The sequence below is a fragment of the Malania oleifera genome, chromosome 1 (genome assembly GCF_029873635.1).
Source record: "Malania oleifera isolate guangnan ecotype guangnan chromosome 1, ASM2987363v1, whole genome shotgun sequence".
In the NCBI taxonomy this organism is placed as follows: domain Eukaryota; kingdom Viridiplantae; phylum Streptophyta; class Magnoliopsida; order Santalales; family Ximeniaceae; genus Malania; species Malania oleifera.
Genome location: NC_080417.1, coordinates 41,213,809 through 41,232,589, shown reverse-complemented (window position 1 = coordinate 41,232,589; position 18,781 = coordinate 41,213,809). Strand labels below are relative to the sequence as shown.

The 18,781-nt window shown below is 37.9% G+C and overlaps 1 protein-coding gene across 1 annotated transcript in view; it reads left to right on the top strand.

Moving 5' to 3' along the window:
- Positions 1-8,175: 8,175 nt before the first annotated feature.
- LOC131158928 (uncharacterized) overlaps positions 8,176-18,781 on the top strand; it is a 43,414-nt gene continuing 32,808 nt past the window's right edge. The window contains exons 1-3 of the mRNA XM_058113851.1: positions 8,176-8,266; positions 10,003-10,112; positions 11,800-12,079. Of these exons, the coding sequence (XP_057969834.1) occupies positions 8,176-8,266; positions 10,003-10,112; positions 11,800-12,079 (481 nt within the window). The remainder of the gene's footprint in view (positions 8,267-10,002; positions 10,113-11,799; positions 12,080-18,781) is intronic.

The following is an 18,781-nucleotide window of genomic DNA, read 5'->3' as shown; positions in this document are numbered from 1 at the left end:
TGAGGGTCTATGCATTGACATCGGGAGACTCCGAGACGGTTGGAGACATTGTCATAGGTACACTTACTATATTATCATATAAAGTTATTGTTTTATTTGACACAGGTGCCACCTATTCTTTTGTATCGTTGGGGTATGTTAAAGTAGCTGGGGTAGAGGCATAGTTGTTAGATGTTGAGTTATCTGTAGTCACGTCGACTAGATCTATTATGTGGTGTAGGAAGGTACTTAGGAATTTTCCAGTGGGCATTCAGGCGAAAGTACTACCAGCTAATCTCGTGATATTAGATATGCAAGGGTTTGATGTAATATTAGGTATGGATTGGCTAGCAGCAAATCATGCCAGCATAGATTGTCATTAGAGAGAAGTGATTTTTAGAACCCCCCTAGGTGAGCAAGAATACAGATTTGTGGGGTCACATGTGCGTGCCTCGCCATGGCTAGTTTCAACTATTCAGGCAAGGAAACTGATTCAGGGTGGATGTCAGGGATATGTAGCTTACATAAAAGAGTTACCAAAGGAAGAATTGAAATAGGATGATATTTTAGTGGTCAGAGAATTTCCAGATATTTTTATAAAGGAATTACTTGGTTTACCACCAGATCGAGAGATCGAATTCATAGTGGATCTGTTACTAGGGTCGGTACTAATATCTAAAGCGTCATACAAGATGGCTCCTAGAGAACTAAAGGAATTGAAAGATCAGTTGCAGGAGTTGTTGGGTAAAGGGTTTATCAGGCCCAGTGTGTCACCTTGGGGAGCCCCAATTCTGTTTGTGAAAAACAAAGATGGGACCATGAGGATGTGCATAGATTATAGAGAAATAAATAAACTAACAGCAAAGAATAAATATCCTCTTCCTAGAATTGACGATTTATTTGATCAACTCTAGGGGACCCAGGTCTACTCCAAAATTGACCTTTGGTTAGGTTGTCACTAGGTAAAAGTTAAGGCAGAGGACGTATCAAAGGCATCATTCTGAACCAGATACGGGCACTACGAGTTCCTGGTAATGCCACTCAGATTGATAAACACACCAGCGATGTTCATGGATTTAATGAATTGGGTATTCCATCGATACCTAGACCAGTTTGTTGTAGTATTCATTGATGATATACTGGTTTACTCGAAGAGTCTTAAGGAGCACGAGGGTCATTTCAGACTGGTTCTACTGGTGTTGAGAGAAAAGAAATTGTATGATAAATTCAAGAAATGTGAATTCTAGTTGAAGCAGGTAACTTTCCTTGGCCATGTGATCTCTAGGGACGGTATATCAGTTGATCTGAGTAAAATAGAGGCAGTAGTGAGTTGGAGGAAACCAGTGAATGTTCAGGAGGTCAAAAGCTTCCTAGGTATGGCAAGGTACTACCGACGTTTCGTAGATGGCTTCTCCAGATTATCAGGTCCACTGACATGAATCATGATAAAGAACGTGAAATTTGATTGGACGGATGAGTGTGAGCAGAGCTTCTAGGAGTTGAAGTGGCAGCTAGTCACTGCATCGGTATTGTCTATCCCATCAAGGGAAGATGGGTTTATGATATATAGTGACGTGTCCCAGAAGGGACTTGGGTGCATGTTGATATAGCATGGGAGGGTCATCGTGTAACGACTCGAAAAATTTTAACTATTTAAAATAATAAGAAACATAATAAAAGGAAAATGGGAAAAAGAAGAAAGGGAAAAGAAATTTTAAAAACGGTGATGAGTAGGCACTCGTCAACGAACTGGATTTTCTCGTCGAAGAGCAATCTTCTGAGCCTCGTTGCTGAGTATGCAAGTCTCGTCGATGAGGATTTACCGAGAGGGGTTCTCATATATCTAAATTTCATCGACGAACTCCCAATTTCGTCCACGAGCTTGGGCTCGTTGACAAGTTCAGATGTCTCGTCGATGAGGTCACGTGGCAAGTTGCATATAAATAGGAAAAAATCATATTTTCAGCGGAGGATTTTATTTTTATTCAGCTTCCCTCTTTAAAAATGGCCCACTGCCTTCTCTTTTCAAATCCAGCCTGGGCCTAACCTGATTCAACGATTGGAAGCTACCATGAGACTCTTGGGAAGATTCTCTGCAACATAGGTGGACTAGAATTTCGATTTGAGAGGTTTGGGAAACATCCCAAAATCAAGGTAAGTGAGTTATTTTGTAATTTTCTTAATAAATATAGTTATTTGGAATTTATGAAGTATTAAATGGGTATTTTTCTAAGATTTGAGAAAATTGGGATTTTTGGAATACAGGGTCTCGTTTTGTTCTTTTTAGGCAGGTTTCCCGAGGAACAAGTAAGGGGAAATACTTAAAAAAAAATTTTACTAATTTTTAACTAGATAATTTTTGGGTATCCAATTTTATATATTTAGGTAAATTATACTGAATGATGCAGGAAATGAAAATATGGTTTTGATTATATATTATATTAGGAAAAACCGTGTGGCATGAAACCAACTTTGCTAATTAAATGGTTGTGAGTACTGTGGAATGAAAATTCATTGTGATTGCGAATATTGTTGGGTTGCGAATTCTGGTTGGTTGAAAATACTAGTTGTTTGTGTATACGGTGGTTATTGTGTGGATGTGTTTGAATGGTCGAATTTGTTATTGATTTGTGTTGTGGTTCATGTAAATTGTGATATAATGTTGGTAGTGGTATGAGGAGGTCCTTATATCATACCTAGTATAATTGTCATATAACGTTGGCAGTGGTATGAGAAGGTCGTTATATGGGCATTTATATTGGGGGGTAAACATTGGCAGTGGTGTGAGGAGTTTGTTTACCTATTTACCATGAACAAGATGGTTTGTGCTGTAATCTATGTGTTGGTTTGTCCTATGTGGACTAGTCTTGTGTGGACATGTTTGTTATATGTTTGACAGTCCTGTGTGGACTAGTCTTGTGTGGACATGTATGCTATATGTTTGATAGTCCTGTGTGGACATTAAATCTTGTGTGGACATTAAATCCTGTGTGGATTGATTGTGTTGGGTATGTACATGTGGAACTTTGTGAAATGATTATTATTGGTTGCGTGTGACTTTAATTACTTAAGTATTTATGGTAAAGTAGGATACTCCGCCCGTGAGCTTGTTGAGGAAGGCGACTACTGTAATAATTATTTGTGGATACTAGAGTAGAGGGAAGCCGCTTGTATGGGCGAGTGGCCTTCCCTATTCTCGGAGACTTTACCTGAATACATAACCCGAGGGCTTACTAAGAAAGGGGAGTACCCTAACGTTAGCACTAGAGTAGAGGGAATCTACTTGTATGGGCGAGTATACTTCCCTATTCTCAAGAATTATCAGTATAAAAAAATAATTATGTATGTGGGCATGTGATTGGGTGACAGAAAAGTTGACCATGGTGTGATATGAACGCATTATCTTGGCTGCTATTGGTGGTGAAATGCGATTGTATGGATATTTGAATTATATATTAAAAACACTTCAGCCACACACTATTGTAAATTATTTCTTCCTTACTGAGAGGTGTTTCACCTCGTTGATTTATCAATCTTTTCAGGTCTTCCAGGTGATCGAGCTTAGATAGCTTCAGGGCGGGGTTAGTTTTTGTGAGTTGGATATCAAAATGGTTATGTATTTAGTTTTATGGTTAGTATATTTTATTCTGGTTTTGTACTATGAAGAATGAGATTGTATTTTATGGATCTGCATGTGTAAATTTAGAACTCTGGTATTATGTTTGAGGTTATTTAAATTATTTCCATTCCATGAATGGTATCAAAGATGTGTGTTGGTCGCATAACACTCCAGGCCCCACGTGGTAGGTCCAGGGCATTATAGTTGGTATCAGAGCATAACGGTCTTGCGAACTTTAATAGCATTAATACCTGAGTATAGGTTAGAGTTGGATAATGGTAGGAATGGGTAGATTAAAGTATTGACGGGAGTTCAAGTTTGTTTCATAGCCTGGAGGTAGAAATCCTTTGACGAAACTTTTGTTATTTCCTAAATTAGTTGATAGTTTTAGAAAACCATGGTAAATCCATCAACGGTGATGTTTCCAAGCGAAGAAACTGAAATTTGGAATTCAAATTTGAATGTTAAGATGATTACGGATGATTGGATATCGGATGTTTAATTAAGGATTTGGATATTAAATTGGTTTCATGTTTTATGATTGTGTCAGATATGTTAAGATATGGAGATTCTAAATTGCCTCTATTGTATATTTCTATTCAGGGATGGATCCTAGAGGCAAAGGCATGGATGAAGGAGGAGGAAGCGAATTGGGAGCTTCCAGCGGGGATGAGGTTGACACCTCTCATTTGTTACGAGGAATAACTCGTTAGGTTAGGGAAGAGATGAGACGAGATGAGACTTCGGGGATCAAGCTACCCACCAGTGCACCAGGGTTGCAAAATTGATCAATTCACCCATCTAAGACCCTCATCTTTTGAGGGTGGCACTAACCCGATTAAGGTTGAGATGTGGATGCAAAAGATGGAAAAGATACTTGTAGTGTTGAACTGTACCGAGGAGCAGAAGGTTCTTTTCGCCACCTTCAAACTGGCCGGAGAAGCTAAACAGTGGTGGCATGCGATGAAGCTATTGGAGGAACAACAAGCGATACCTATAGCGTTGACCTGGGGTCATTTCAAGCAGGTCTTCTATGACCGATACTTTCCCGCCACCACTAGAAATGCCAAGGCGGAGGAATTTTTCAGCTTGACTCAAGGGCGCCTCACTGTTCAACAGTATGCTGCTAAATTTATGGAACTTTCTCGCTTCGCACCTTCCATGGTTCCAGATGAGTACCAAAAGGCGAGGTGGTATGAAAGGGGCCTGAATTAGAGGATTCACGAGCATATGACATGTTTGCAGATTCAGGATTACGTAAAATTGGTGGAGAAAGCTACTGTTGCAGAGTCGAGTCTGTAGAGAAATACAGAGACATCAGAATAAAGGAAAAGGCTTGCGTCTCGTCATTCCCAAGCAAATGTCAGATAAGGGTTGTGGAGTGGAGATAGAGATGCTACAAGTCATGGGTCGAAAAGGAATGATTGGGGACGACAGGGCGATTCGTCACGCCCCCACTACCCTAGATGTAACCAGCGACATTTGGGAGAATGCCGGAGTAGGGGTGTCGTATGTTATAGATGCGGGAAATATGGTCACATAGCCCGGTAATGTCGAGAACCGTCGATCAATGCACCAGCTCTGAATCAAAACTAAAGGAACAACCCGGTGCCTTGTGGCGACGGTGCCCTGGCACGTGTCTATATGTTACACCTGAGGGAGGGCAACACTAAAGGCCCAGGTAATATGTTTATGTTAGCATGTGTATAAATTTTGTTTGATTTTGCATGTTTCGGTGTTGCATATGTTTGATTTAATTGAAATGTATTAATGTGTTTAGTTAGCTTTTTGGTTGTGAAAATAGGTGATTAACGAATGTCAAGGACGAAACTCTTTTAAGGAGGGGAGAATGTAACAACCCGGAAAAAGTTAACTATTTAAAATAATAAGAAACATAATAAAAGGAAAAGAGGAAAAATAAGAAAGGGAAAATAAATTTTAAAAAGGTGATAAGCAGGCACTCATTGACGAATTGGATTTTCTCATCGATGAGCAATCTTCTTAGCCTCGTTGCCTAGTATGCAAGTCTCATTGACGAGGGTTTACCGAGAGAGGTTCTGATATATCTGAATTTCGTCGATGAGCTCCCGGTTTTGTCCACGAGCGGTGTTCTTAGGCTCGTCAACGAGTTCAGATGTCTCGTCGATGAGGCCATGTGGCAAGTTGCTTATAAATAGGCAAACATTAGATTTTCAATGGAGGATTTCATTTTTCTTCATTTTCTCTCTCTAAAAACGACCCTTCTGCCTTCTCTCTTCGAATCCGACCTGAATTTAGCCCGATTCGATGATTAGAAGCTACCACGAGATTCCTGAGAAGATTTTCTACAACATAGGCGGAGCAGAATTTCGATTTGAGAGGTTTGAGAAACATCCCAAAATCAGGGTAAGCTAGTTATTTTGGAATTTTCTTAATAAATATAGTTATTTGGAGCTTAAGAATTATTAAATGGGTATTTTTTTGAGATTTGAGAAAGTTGAGATTTTTGGAATACAAGGTCTCGTTTTGTTCATTTTAGGCAGGAATCCTAAGGAACAGGTAAGGAGAAATATTTTATAACAAATTTTTACTAATTTTTAACTAGATACTTTTTGGGTATAAAATTTTATATATTTAGGTAAATTATACTAAATGATGTAGGAAATGAAAATATGGTTTTAATTATATATTATATTGGGAAAAATCGTGTGGCATGAAACCAACTTTGCTTATTAAATATTTGTGAGTACTGTGGAATGATGAATCATTATGATTGTGAATATTGTTGGGTTGCGAATTCTGGTTGGTTGAAAATACTGGTTGTTTGTGCATACTGTGGTAATTGTGTGGATGTGTTTGAATGGTCAAATTTGTTATTGATTTGTGTTGTGGTTCATGTAAATTGCGATATACCGTTGGTAGTGGTATGAGGAGGTCGTTATATTGTACCCGGTATAACCATTATATAACGTTGGCAGTGGTATAAGGAGGTCGTTATATGAGCATTTATATTGGGGGTAAACATTGGCAGTGGTATAAGGAGTTTGTTTACCTATTTACCATGAACAGGGTGGTTTGTGTTGTAATCTGTGTGTTAGTTTGTCTTGTGTGGACATGTTTGCTAAATGTTTGATAGTCCTGTGTGGATGTAAGACTTGAACCGTGATATATGGATTAATTATGTAAAAGAAGGGTAAATTAGTATTTGAGCAGAGTTTGTAGACGAAGCCAGAGTTAATCAATGAAGTCCCTTCTGTACCCGGTGACGAAGTTTAGGTGCTCATTGATGAAGAGAAGCCGAGAGGTTTCGGGAAAACGGGAATCCCAGGCTCATCGACGAGGTCACCGTCTCGTTGAGGATGTGTCTTCACTGACTCGTCAACGAGGACGACATTTCGTCGACGAGGATGGTCAAGTCAAGAGCTATAAATATCAATTTCCATTACTTCCAAGTTAAGTAATCTCAAAATTCCTCTCTCTCTTTCTCTCTCTCATTCTCTCTAGAACTTGAAGATTGTTCTCTCTTGTTTCGAGCAGTTTTGGGTTTTGGTCCAAAATCGAGGTAAGGCTCGGTTTCCATTTTTGTTTCAAAATATGTGTAGAGTATGAATTGTAAGGAAGTATTGTTCTGCGTTGTTTAGTTTTTGGTGTCTCGATTCGTAGTTTTGGGAGTCATAGTGTAATGCCCCAACCTGGATCTACCAGGGAGCACTGCGTCTCTCCTCCTCTACTTGGACTAGACAACGGGGGGGGGGGGGGGCAGGCCTTATCGGACTAATGACTGACCCCACAGATCAACACGTGTCCTTTTTAGTGTATTTTGTCCTCACTCACACACTTCTTAAGAAAACTTCCCCGAAGGTCACCCATCCCAATATTGCTCCAAGCCAAGCACGCTTAATCGTGGAGTTCTTATGGGAAAGCTCCCAGAAAGAAAGGTGTACCTTGTTGATATGGGTAGTAACATCTAATCTTTTTAAGCCTTTCATCCATGGGGTATCACACGTAGAGTTCATAGTTCGATTTCGAGTTAAGGTAAGAGGATTTTGTTTATATCAGTTTATTTTTGAAATCGAGATCAGTAAACCTATAGGTTACGATCGTATGTATGCTTTAACTACTTATTTGGGAGAATCTATCAAGTAAAAATGCGGGATTTTCGGGTTATAGTTTTCGAGAAAAACGAGATTTTCGGGTATCACCTCTACTTTGTTTGGAAATTGTATGTTGTGTAAACTGTATTATTGAGGTGATTGTATATTTGTATAAAATTGTAAGCTTGAATTGGAAAACGATATGATTTACGGTATATCAAATAAGTGTGGAATGTATGGTTGTATGTAATTGTTCCAGGTATTTTGTAAACAGCTAGTGGCGGCTAATTACCATACGCTAATGAGTATAGAAACATGAGTTCCAAAATGATTCTAGGTTTTGTGAAATCAACTAGTGGCGACTAAAACCCGTATGCTGAAACAGCTATGTGGCAATTAATTACCGTACGCTGTGCCATGTACCAGTTCAATACCGTGGGCGAGAATGTCCGGCTCTATATCCGAGGGTGTAAAATATCACCAGTGTGTTCCAATTGGTCACCGATGGGTGTGAGCTACATCGTATTGGTGACGTACCACTGTGAGGCTTTGGTTATCACAGGGTATCGGTTGCTTGAGGGTGACGACACTAACCGTATGTTTGGTTATCCTATGTACTAGAATGGATTTGAAAAAATACTGGAACTGTATGGAAATGTTTTGAAACTGTATCGTATTGTATGGTGTTATGTTTTACGTAAAATAACACTAGTATGCCACACATTGATATAACCTGCTTTCTTCCTTACTGAGAGTTGTCTCACCCCAAATGTATATACATATGTTTTTAGGTCCTTCGGGTAGCCGAAACTAACATCCTAGCATCCGGAAGCCGGGGTGTCGTTTAGCTACAGTTAGTGCCTGACTAGGTACGAGCTTTATAACCAAGTTGTCGTGATGGTTTTTTTGTAGACACCCAAAATATGTTTTGTAATTATGGGAACGTATATCCTAGTGTTGGATAGGCTCTGGTATGGTATGTTATGTGGATAGAATGAACATTTTCCGCTGCGTATCTTATGAGTATGGATGTGTATGTGTATGTTTTCTTTTAGGGCTTCCGTATACCCCACGGGGTCGTACCCTCTTTCAGTATTGTATCAAGTATGTTTAATTGATACAAAGACAGGTTAGGTTACTATTTTCACACCTGAGACCCATCTGCAGGTTCGAGGCGTGACAGTGGACCAGTCCTATGTGGATATGTATGCTATATGTTTGATAGTCCTGTGTGGACCAGTCCTATGTGGACGTTAAATCCTATGTGGATTGATTATGTTAGGTATGTACATGTGGAACTTTGTGAAATGACTGTTATTGGTTGTGTGTGACTTTAATTACTTAAGTATTTATGGTAAAGTAGGATACTCTGCCCGAGAGCTTGTTGAGGAAGGTGAGTACTCTAGAAATTATTTGTGGTTACCAGGGTAGAGGGAAGCCACTTGTATGGGCGGGTGACCTTCCTTATTCTCGGAGACTTCACCTTAATAGATAACCCGAGGGATTACTAAGAAAGGTGAGTGCCCTGGTATTAGCACTAGAGCAGAGGGAATCTACTTGTATGGGTAGGTAGACTTCCCTATTCTCAAGAATTATTAGTATAAAAAAATAATTTTGTATGTGGGCCTGTGATTGGGTGATAGATGTGATATGAAAGCGTTATCTTGGCTGCAATTGGTGGTGAAATGCGATTGTATGGCTCCAGGGTGGGGTTAGTTTTTGTAAGTTAAATATCAGAACGGTTATGTATTTAGTTTTATGTTTAATATATTATATTTTGGTTTTGTACTATGAAGAATGAGATTGTATTTTATGGATCTACATGTGTAAATTTAGAACTCTAGTACTATGTTTGTGGTTGTTTAAATTATTTCTGTTGCGTGAATGGTATCAGAGATGCGTGTTAGTCGCATAACACTCCGGGCCCCATGTGGCAGTATCAGAGCATAACAGTCTTGCGGACTTTAGGAGGATTAATACCAGAGTATAGGTTAGAGTTGGATAAGGGTAAGAATGGATAGATTAAAGTACTGACAGGAGTTTGTGTTTGTTTCATAGCCTGGAGGCAGAAATCCTTTGACGGACTTCTGTTATTTTCTGAATCAGTCGACAGTTTCAGAAAACCATGGTAAATCCATTGACGGTGATGTTTCCAAGCGAAGAAACTGAAATTTGGAATTCAAATTTGAATGTTAAGATGATTACGGATGATTGGATATCGAATGTTTAATTGAGAATTTGGATATTAAATTGGTTTCATGTTTTATGATTATGTCAGATATATTAAGATGTGGAGATTCTAAATTGCATCTGTTGTATATTTATATTCAGGGATGGATGCTAAAGGCAAAGGCGTGGATGAAGGAGGAGAAAGCGAATTGGGAGCTTCCAGTGGGGATAAGATTGACACCTCTCGTTTGTTACAAGGAATAGCTCGTCAGGTTAGGGAAGAGATGAGACTTTGGGGGATTAAGCTACCCACCAGTGCACTAGGGTTGCAAAATTGATCAATTTACCTGTCTGAGACCCTCATCTTTTGAGGGTGGTACTAACCCGATTAAAGCTAAGATGTGGATGCAAGAGAATGAAAAATTTTGTGTCTATCCTTCCTCTGATAAATCCATTGTTTAGTAGAAAGCCGCTTAATCTCTCATACCAAGCTTTAGGAGCTTGCTTTAAACTGTACAAGGCTTTTGTTAGTCTATAAACGTGATATGAATTCTTATGGTTTTCAAAGCCTGGGGGTTGTTCTACATATACCTTTTCACTTATGTAGCCATTTAAAAACACGCTTTTGACATCCATTTGATATAACTTGAAATCTTTAAAAGTAGCATAGGCTAAAAGCATTCGAATGACTTCCATTCTAGCTACAGGTGTAAAGGTTGCTTCAAAATCTATTTCTACTTCTTGGTTATATCCCTGAGCTACTAGTCTTGCCTTATTTCTAACAACTATCCCATGTTCATCTTTCTTGTTCTTATATATCCATTTTGTTCCAATAATTGTCTTATCCTCAAGTCTAGGAACTAATGTCCATACTTTGTTTCTCTCAAACTATTTTAACTCTTTTTGCATGGACAACACCCATGATTCATCCTCAATTGCTTCACTCACATTCCTAAGTTCTTCTTGAGATAGAAAGACAAAATGACTAATCATATTCCTAAGTGAGGATCGTGTGGCTACTCCATGTAATGGTTCACCTATTATTTGATTAATGAGATGATTCTTTATGTACTTCCATTCTCTAGATGGTTCATTAACCTCATTTTCAATTTGATTAGTTTCAGTGGATGGTCTCTTAACTTTATTTTTCTTTCCTGAATCATCTTTACTGGATAGTTTTTCAAATTCCTTATTTATCTCAATTTCATCTTCATCAGTCCTCTTAGAGAAGGGATTTGATTCATGGAATACTACATGAATGGATTCTATAACGGTTAATGTTCGTTTGTTATATACTATGTAGGCTTTACTATCTAAGGCATACCCTAGGAAGATACTTGCATCTGATTTCACATCAAACTTTCTTAAATGTTCATTGTATCTAAGTACAAAATATTTACAGAAAAAAGACATGAAAATATGATATGTTTGGTTTATGACCATTTCATAATTCGTACGAAATCTTATTAAGAGAAGGTCTAATCAAAACTCTATTTAGAACATAACAGACGATATTTACTGCCTTAGTCCAGAAGTACTTAGGTAGTTTATATTCGTTAAGCATAATTCTGACCAATTCTTTTATAGACCTATTCTTCTAGTCACAATTGCTTATTTGTTAATTTAGTTGATTTGTAGTTTCTAGAATTCCCATTTCACTACAAGGAACAATTTCTTGGGACAAAAAGTTTAGTGACAATGTGAATTGCGTCACCAAAAGCTACCTTTGGCAATGAAATTTAACGCCATCGTCCAAAATTGGAAACTGATATCTTTGGCGACGAATTCTTCACTGTTGTCGCTAAACGTTGGGCGGGAAAGCAATTCTATCTCCGCGGGCTTAGGGCAATTGTTGGCGACGAGTATTATAGTTCTAACGACGAAGGATATGTAAAGAAAGATTCCTAACGTGATGACGTTAAAACGACGTCGATTTGTCTAATTGAAACGAAAGTTGAGAGCATATTCCCTCCCAAATTCCCTGTGCACTGTTCGTTCGTCTTCTATTCTTCTCGCCCCTCCCCAACCGGGGTCTGCGCGACTCCCCTCTCAATAATCCCCACTGTGGCTCCTGAAATCCCTAACCGCCGCCTGCGACAGCCTCCAGTGCAAGCGCCGCCCCATGCGACCGCTGCTCGTGCCTTAGCCACCTGTAGCACCGCCCGGCAACCTCTGCTCGTGCAAGCGCTGCCTGCAATCGCTGCCTGTCCAAGCCCCACCTGGAACCACTGCACCTCCGGTAGCATTTTCACTCCAACAAAATTAAAATTTCACAACTCTTCACTCTTAATTTTAAGAGTAAGATAAGGTCTAAATTCAAAAAATGTTTAGGGGTTTGAGGTGATGATTTTCAACATTATAGCTACATGTCTTTTGGCCTATTTAATTTTCTTTTGCAAGTTTTTTAAGTTGGCACAAGAATTTTTGTCGGCAAGTTTTTATGTTGGCACAAATGTGTTTTTTCTCCAAATGGCTTCATAGATTAGTGATAATTGGCAACTATTTGGTGTGTTTATTGAGATTAGTGCTATTCCTCCACACAGTTGCTTTATGTACTCAAAAGCTAACAGCCTATGGATGCTTGTTTATCAACCACCTGATTTCCTAAAATTCAGTAGAAAGGGAACTCCTATAGGTAGCACTTGAAGTGCAACAATGTACAGACAAAGGGATACCTCGTCCTCAAACCATTCTCAAATCCCGTAAGCATCACTGTCAACCGGTTCATGGTTTTTGATCCTGCATTGATTTGCAGTTTAGAATATATGGATTGGGAATTTCTCAATCGATTCTACCAAACTAGATCAACAGTGAGCTCCATTAGCCTGCTAAGTAGCTAAAAGATAAACTCACAGTGGTAATGATTGGCATTAACTTACTGCTACTTTTACTTAAATTCAAAAAAAGAAAAGAAAAAGAAAGACATAAAACATGATAAAATTTTTTCATGATTCCATGTGTGTGGGGCAAGATGCCATACACGTCTGTGCTTGGCCAGAGTACACTCTCTACTCACCAATAAAAGATAGAAAATAGGGAGTGTATATAAATTAAACAAACTTCTCAATCTAGTTTCTCCTACGCAGGATAATGTAGAACCATAAAACTCTATAGTTGAAGCCAATTTCGATTACACTTAAGTTATATCAAAACCAACAATAATGACTTGTAGTGGTTGGTACACTTTGTTTAGTGGTCAGTTTTTTCATATATCATTTGCAATAACATAAAACATGAATAGCAACAAGAGTAAGAATATTTTATGCTATGTTTGGAAGCACCGAGTTCTACTCTTGAATTTAAAATTGTGTGGATTTGGATATATGCAATATGTATTTTATTTAGTTTTTTTGAATTCTACATAATTCCAAATTTAAAACTTGAACTCTATGCATTGAAATGTAGTGTTACATGGGATTGAAATTTGCGTGTTTTTTTTCTTTGCGAATGAAGGGATTTTTTTTTTTTTTTCCCTTTTGCACTTATCTATATCATTGGTGTGCATTCAAAATGGGACCATGTGGAAGATGGAGTGATTTCTACATGGTAAGGAGACCAAACAGAATGGCCAAATAACATGATTAATTAGACACCCAATTAAGAGATAACCAAGGACTAGACTAATTTAACCTTGCATGAAGGGTATGTTTTGATCAACCAAGGTATAATCATTATCCAAGGTTCGATCATCATCCATTTGACACATCATCAAAACTAGTGAAGTTAGTTTAGAAATAGCTGCAAGTGCATCCTAGGAGTGACAAAGTGTAGTGAAGTGTTTTAATTTAAATTCAAATGAACTAGGGGGTTTGAATTTTGGAAAGAAAGAACAGTTACACACTTTTATTTAACTTCAAAAGAATCATGAAATATAAATCATAGGATAGGCATTGAATTGTTGAGAGAATCTTTGCCCATGACTTTAGAAGCGGAAGTGAGTTTAGGAAGCCTATAAATAGCCTTGTAACAATGAGAAAGAGGCACATACACTATTATCAATACTAATACAATTATCCTGACCTAATGTCATCCTTCCATCTCTTTTTATTCCCTTTTTATCTCTTTCTCTATCTTGATCTATCTCTGCATCTATCTCTATCTTTACCTTTTATCTCTTTCCTTCTCTCTCTCTCTCCCTCCCTCTCCTAATCTATCTCTTTTCACCTTTCACTGCTCACCTTTCTCCTTCAAATCTCTAACTTTCTTTTGATTTTTTTTTTCAAAGGTTTTAACGTATTCTATGATTAATATCATCCTTTCTTGTAAGGTTTAGCTTACTGATAAGATACCTACCCTTTTGAAGTGGGTGGCTTGATAATTTCTGTAGAACTTTTCATTTTCATTGTTCCCAATTTAAAAGGATTTATTTTTTGGTATCTAGGTCCATTGGAGGCTTACTGAGCCTACGCCAAACAACAAGAACAGCCCATCTCCCATCTCATAGCCTTTCTTACCCTTCCTAAGATTCGAACTCGAGACCTCCAAGATGGAAATCCAAGCTGCAACCGTTGGGATAATGTCCCCTGCAGGACTTTGCACTTGTTGAATTATATGCTTTATCTGTACTAAAAAACACTACCATTCTCTGTTTTAGAAAATCTATCCATCCTAAAAAAAGAAGAAAAAATAAATAAAGAAGAACTCAATTTATAAAGAATTATAATTATTTCATGATTTAGAATGAAGAACGAAATTTTCTACTGTCTAAAAATTATTGTTTATGCATTAGCTTTTGGACTTTCATTCCCTCTTCAATATAATCCAATCAATCAATATAAAAATGTAAATAATTAAAGTGAAACAAACAATGTAACCAAAGAAGAAGAATAAGAAGAAGATGATGACGAAGAAAGTGAAATTCCAGTGTATGGACTGCTATATGTACAAATATTTTTGGTTTATTCGTGAAGCATATCCGCATGAACCATTCTCACATTTAACCCCTGAATTGCATGCTTTGTTGCACTTGTCACAGTGAAAAGCATTGAAACGGACATTTGTGCATTTACCCCCACAGCAAAGTTGTCAAAAACCACACTTGTGCCTGCACCTCCCGCAATTGTTCTTGTCTTAAAGGACATTCCGGCAATGGTTCTTATAGATGACTAGTACCATTTTTTCGCCGAAATCCTATTGCATATGTTGCTACTAACATCACAATGTGTATCTTTTTTTATTATACTTGCCAGAAACTGACACCTCAAGGATCTAGTGTTGAAAAATGGAGTATCGATTATGTACTCTTCATAGTCTTCTGCATCATTGGTGATCAAAGAGGCCATGGGTGAGGGTGAGGCTAGTACTATTAGAGATAGGGCGAGGGTGAGAAGGATGGCTTTGAGCTGGATGAGAATCATAGCAATCATTGATGATATATTGATCTCTCAGTTCAGAAAGGGAAGAGCTGTCCAATGCTTGAGTTGAATCCAAGGGAATAGAGTATGTATTTATAGTTTGAAGTTTAGTAATAACTTGAGTATTGTGGGGATAATTAGAAAGGGTCAGAAAGTTCAAGTTCTACTTCCGCCAGTTTGTCAGTAACTGTGGGCGAAGTCGCATGTTTATTTTAAGTTTTTCAATAACTGCAGGCAAGTTGCATGCTGATTTTGGATAGGCCAAGTTGTAAAATAGTTTCTTCCCCAGGTTTCAATTGCTTGCAGGCCAATGGCCAAGTTTTGTTGGGGGTTAGAGAAGAAATCAGATGGGGTTTAGTGGAGGACCAGACTCTGCGAGTCTGATAACACAACTTGGCCTGTAAAACCAGGTGGGTCTAGTTCAATTAAAATCTTAATTTAGTGGTCTTTGAAATACGATGACTTTGGTCTAATTCAATAAGAATCTCTTTAAAATGATAAGATTGAATAAAAGGAATGCTCATGCGCCATGGGTAGCTAGCTAGTACCACTAAAAGTGCAACTAGACCAAGTAGTATGGAAAAGTAGGCCTTGCAGGCAAACTGGACTTTAAAATATTCAAGTTTACATACATTGGTTGAAATGGCAGGCTGCCCAATGCTCTCACATTCATTCAACAATATCATTACACACACATGGTGATGTGAGATTGTGAGGTAAGAATTCAAGCTGCTGGAGATGCTCTCTTTTGGCCAAATTGCAAGGATCAAAGGAATACTGCAAATTGGTCATTCTAAGGGAATATTTTTTTAATTAAACATATTGTGGAATATTTACTCACATGAATTTATCTATAAATAAAGCATGCCAGATATTGCTGCAATATCCTCTTTAATGTTTGTGTGTATAGGTGATCATAGAAAGGAATAAAAGTGACGTACATGTGTAGGTCATAGACCAATCCATGCCAATCTATGCAATGTGGAGATATACCTACTTCACCTCAATTTCCTCGTGATTTTCCATTCAAAATACAACAAAAAAGGAAGAATTTTTTTTTTTAAAAAAAAACAGAAGCTAGTAAGGTTCACAGAACTGCTGAAGCTCCCCCACCAAAAGAAAGCTAAATTTTTTTTCATTTCCAAATTGATCAAGACTATAGCTCTGCCAATCCCCATTCAGTATTCTTGACTAATCCAATGAACACTTGGCCTTAGGGATTGGGACTTGTGGAATTACGACCTCCCAAGAGGGATTAATTTTTTATCACAAAATCTCATGCTTTGTATGCCCCCGCACCATTTCCATTTTCTTTCACCCACCAACTGGCCATTTTTCACTTCCATTGCCTCAGCCTCACTACAACTCAGAACTTTCAGTAGTGAATATGGCTGCCACTCTCATCAAACTCACGACCATCCTTCTCATCCTTACCCTCCCTCTAACATTACTAGCCTCCCCCTCTCCACTGGCCTTTTTGATTACCACCGATATGGAAGAATATGAAGAGTATGTCATTGACACTATATTTCTCAAAACTGGGTCACTTCGGGGTTGATTTTTAGCAAGTATTGTAAAAAGAGGTGCACATTGTGATGTTAGTAGCAACATATGCAATGGGATTTCAGCCAATAACGGTGCGAGCCATCTTTTTTGCTGCAAGAATCATTGCCAGAATGTCTTTCGAGACAAGAACAACTGTGGGAGATGCGGGCATAAATGTGGTTTTGGACAGCTTTGTTGTGCTGGTAAATGCACCAATGTTAGATTTGATGCATTTCATTGCGGCAAGTGCAACAAAGTGTGTGATTCAGGGGTTAAATGCGAGAATGGTTCTTGTGAATATGCTTCCGGAATGAACCAAAAGGATTCTATGTACATACAAAAGAGGCTGTGCATAGTTATAAAAATGATTTTTTGGTAATTGTATTCGGTATTGTATTTGTTTCACTTTAATTGGTTACTTGAATATGTTGATCAATTGGATTATGTTGATTGCATATACTGATGGAAGATATTTCCATTGTTTGAAATAATAAAATGGTCATCGTGGTGTGTAATTTGTGTTCGTCATTCCTTTAGTTTTTTTTTGTTTTTCCTGTCCTAAATAGAATTTATAAATTGAGATTGATGGTGAATCTCATATAATTAGATGTATGTGACTTAATATTTCGCTACCTTGCTTAAATAAGAGGAAATTTAATTTTATTTTGAGTGCTGAACACATATTTAAAGGAAAGAGAATCTATTGGAAACAGCAAAAATACCTCTTTATATTTTGATAATTGGAGTCCCTTAAAAGGCATCCCAATAGTTAGAATCTCACACTTTCATGCTTGTTGGAGGTTCTTTAAAGAAAGTTGAAAAAGGTCTGGGATAAGAGATGGGCAATTTTGTGTTGTGTAACTTGCACCTAGTGATCGACAAAAAGCCTCCAATCTGACCAAAAAATTTGTGTGTATAATTTACATCCAAATTTTCTGCTATTACTCCACTATGACTCAGCTCTAGCTATTGATATTGGTTATCCATTACGTGAAACCGAATCCGAAGATTGTAATCTCTTGTGAAACTAATGAAAGAAAGAAGGCTGTAATTTTAACAAGTAGCAGCACCAACTTTGGCCTAGTGACAAGTAGCATGAATAAGGCTACTTGATGACACAATTAAGCCAAAAATTATCCTTGTCTTATCCTCTTTGGGAGCTAAGAATAAAACTTCTAAACATCATAAAAACCATTTTGCTCTCTCAATTAATTCTAATTCTTTGGGCCTCTCTCTCTCTCTCTCTCTCTGGGCTACTGAAGAGTAAGTTGAGGATACTCTTTTTGCGCACCAAGGAACAAGACACCAATCTCATTTTCGACAACTATTCTTATGCGACAACTATGATTGTGTTAATGGCTAATGTAACAACCATTGATGTTAGGATAATAGAGATGGAGCGAAGAATCACGAAAATCACTAAAATCATTGAAGAAAAAAATATTTAACTTGCAAACCTCATGAATAAGATCTAACATTATAATATGGAGATTTGAGTGAAGTTCCATCTCACTTGCCAAGTTTTACTTCACCTGGAGTAGCTCACTCGAAACACATTTAGTTGAATGTCAACCTAATATCTATTGCCTCTTTACATATCTAGCAACCATTGAACATGATAACGAATGCCACTAGAGCACAATATTGGTGTCCCTCACAATATTGGTGTTCCTCACAATATTGGTGTTGCTAGAGATCATGGAGGTCATTTGAAGGGAGTCATTGGTGGGATAGATGGTGACTGCTACTATTAGTCGTTGAAGTAGAGGGAGGGTGAGAGTGCTTTCAATGGAGGGGTTTTCAATCTTTGTGCATTTTATGTGCTAATTGTTCTATAAAAATTTGAAGAAAACACAATTATGAAAGGTGTATGTGTCACGTGTGAAAGGATAAAAGGTGTACGCCTTAATAATAGGCAAAATCCACAAACGACAAAGCGTATGCATCTTTTAAAAGAATGCCTTAAATGAGTTTTTGTGTCGCCTTGCCTTGAGGCATACCTTGCAAGCGACTTTTAAAACATAGAATCATATTAAAGTCAA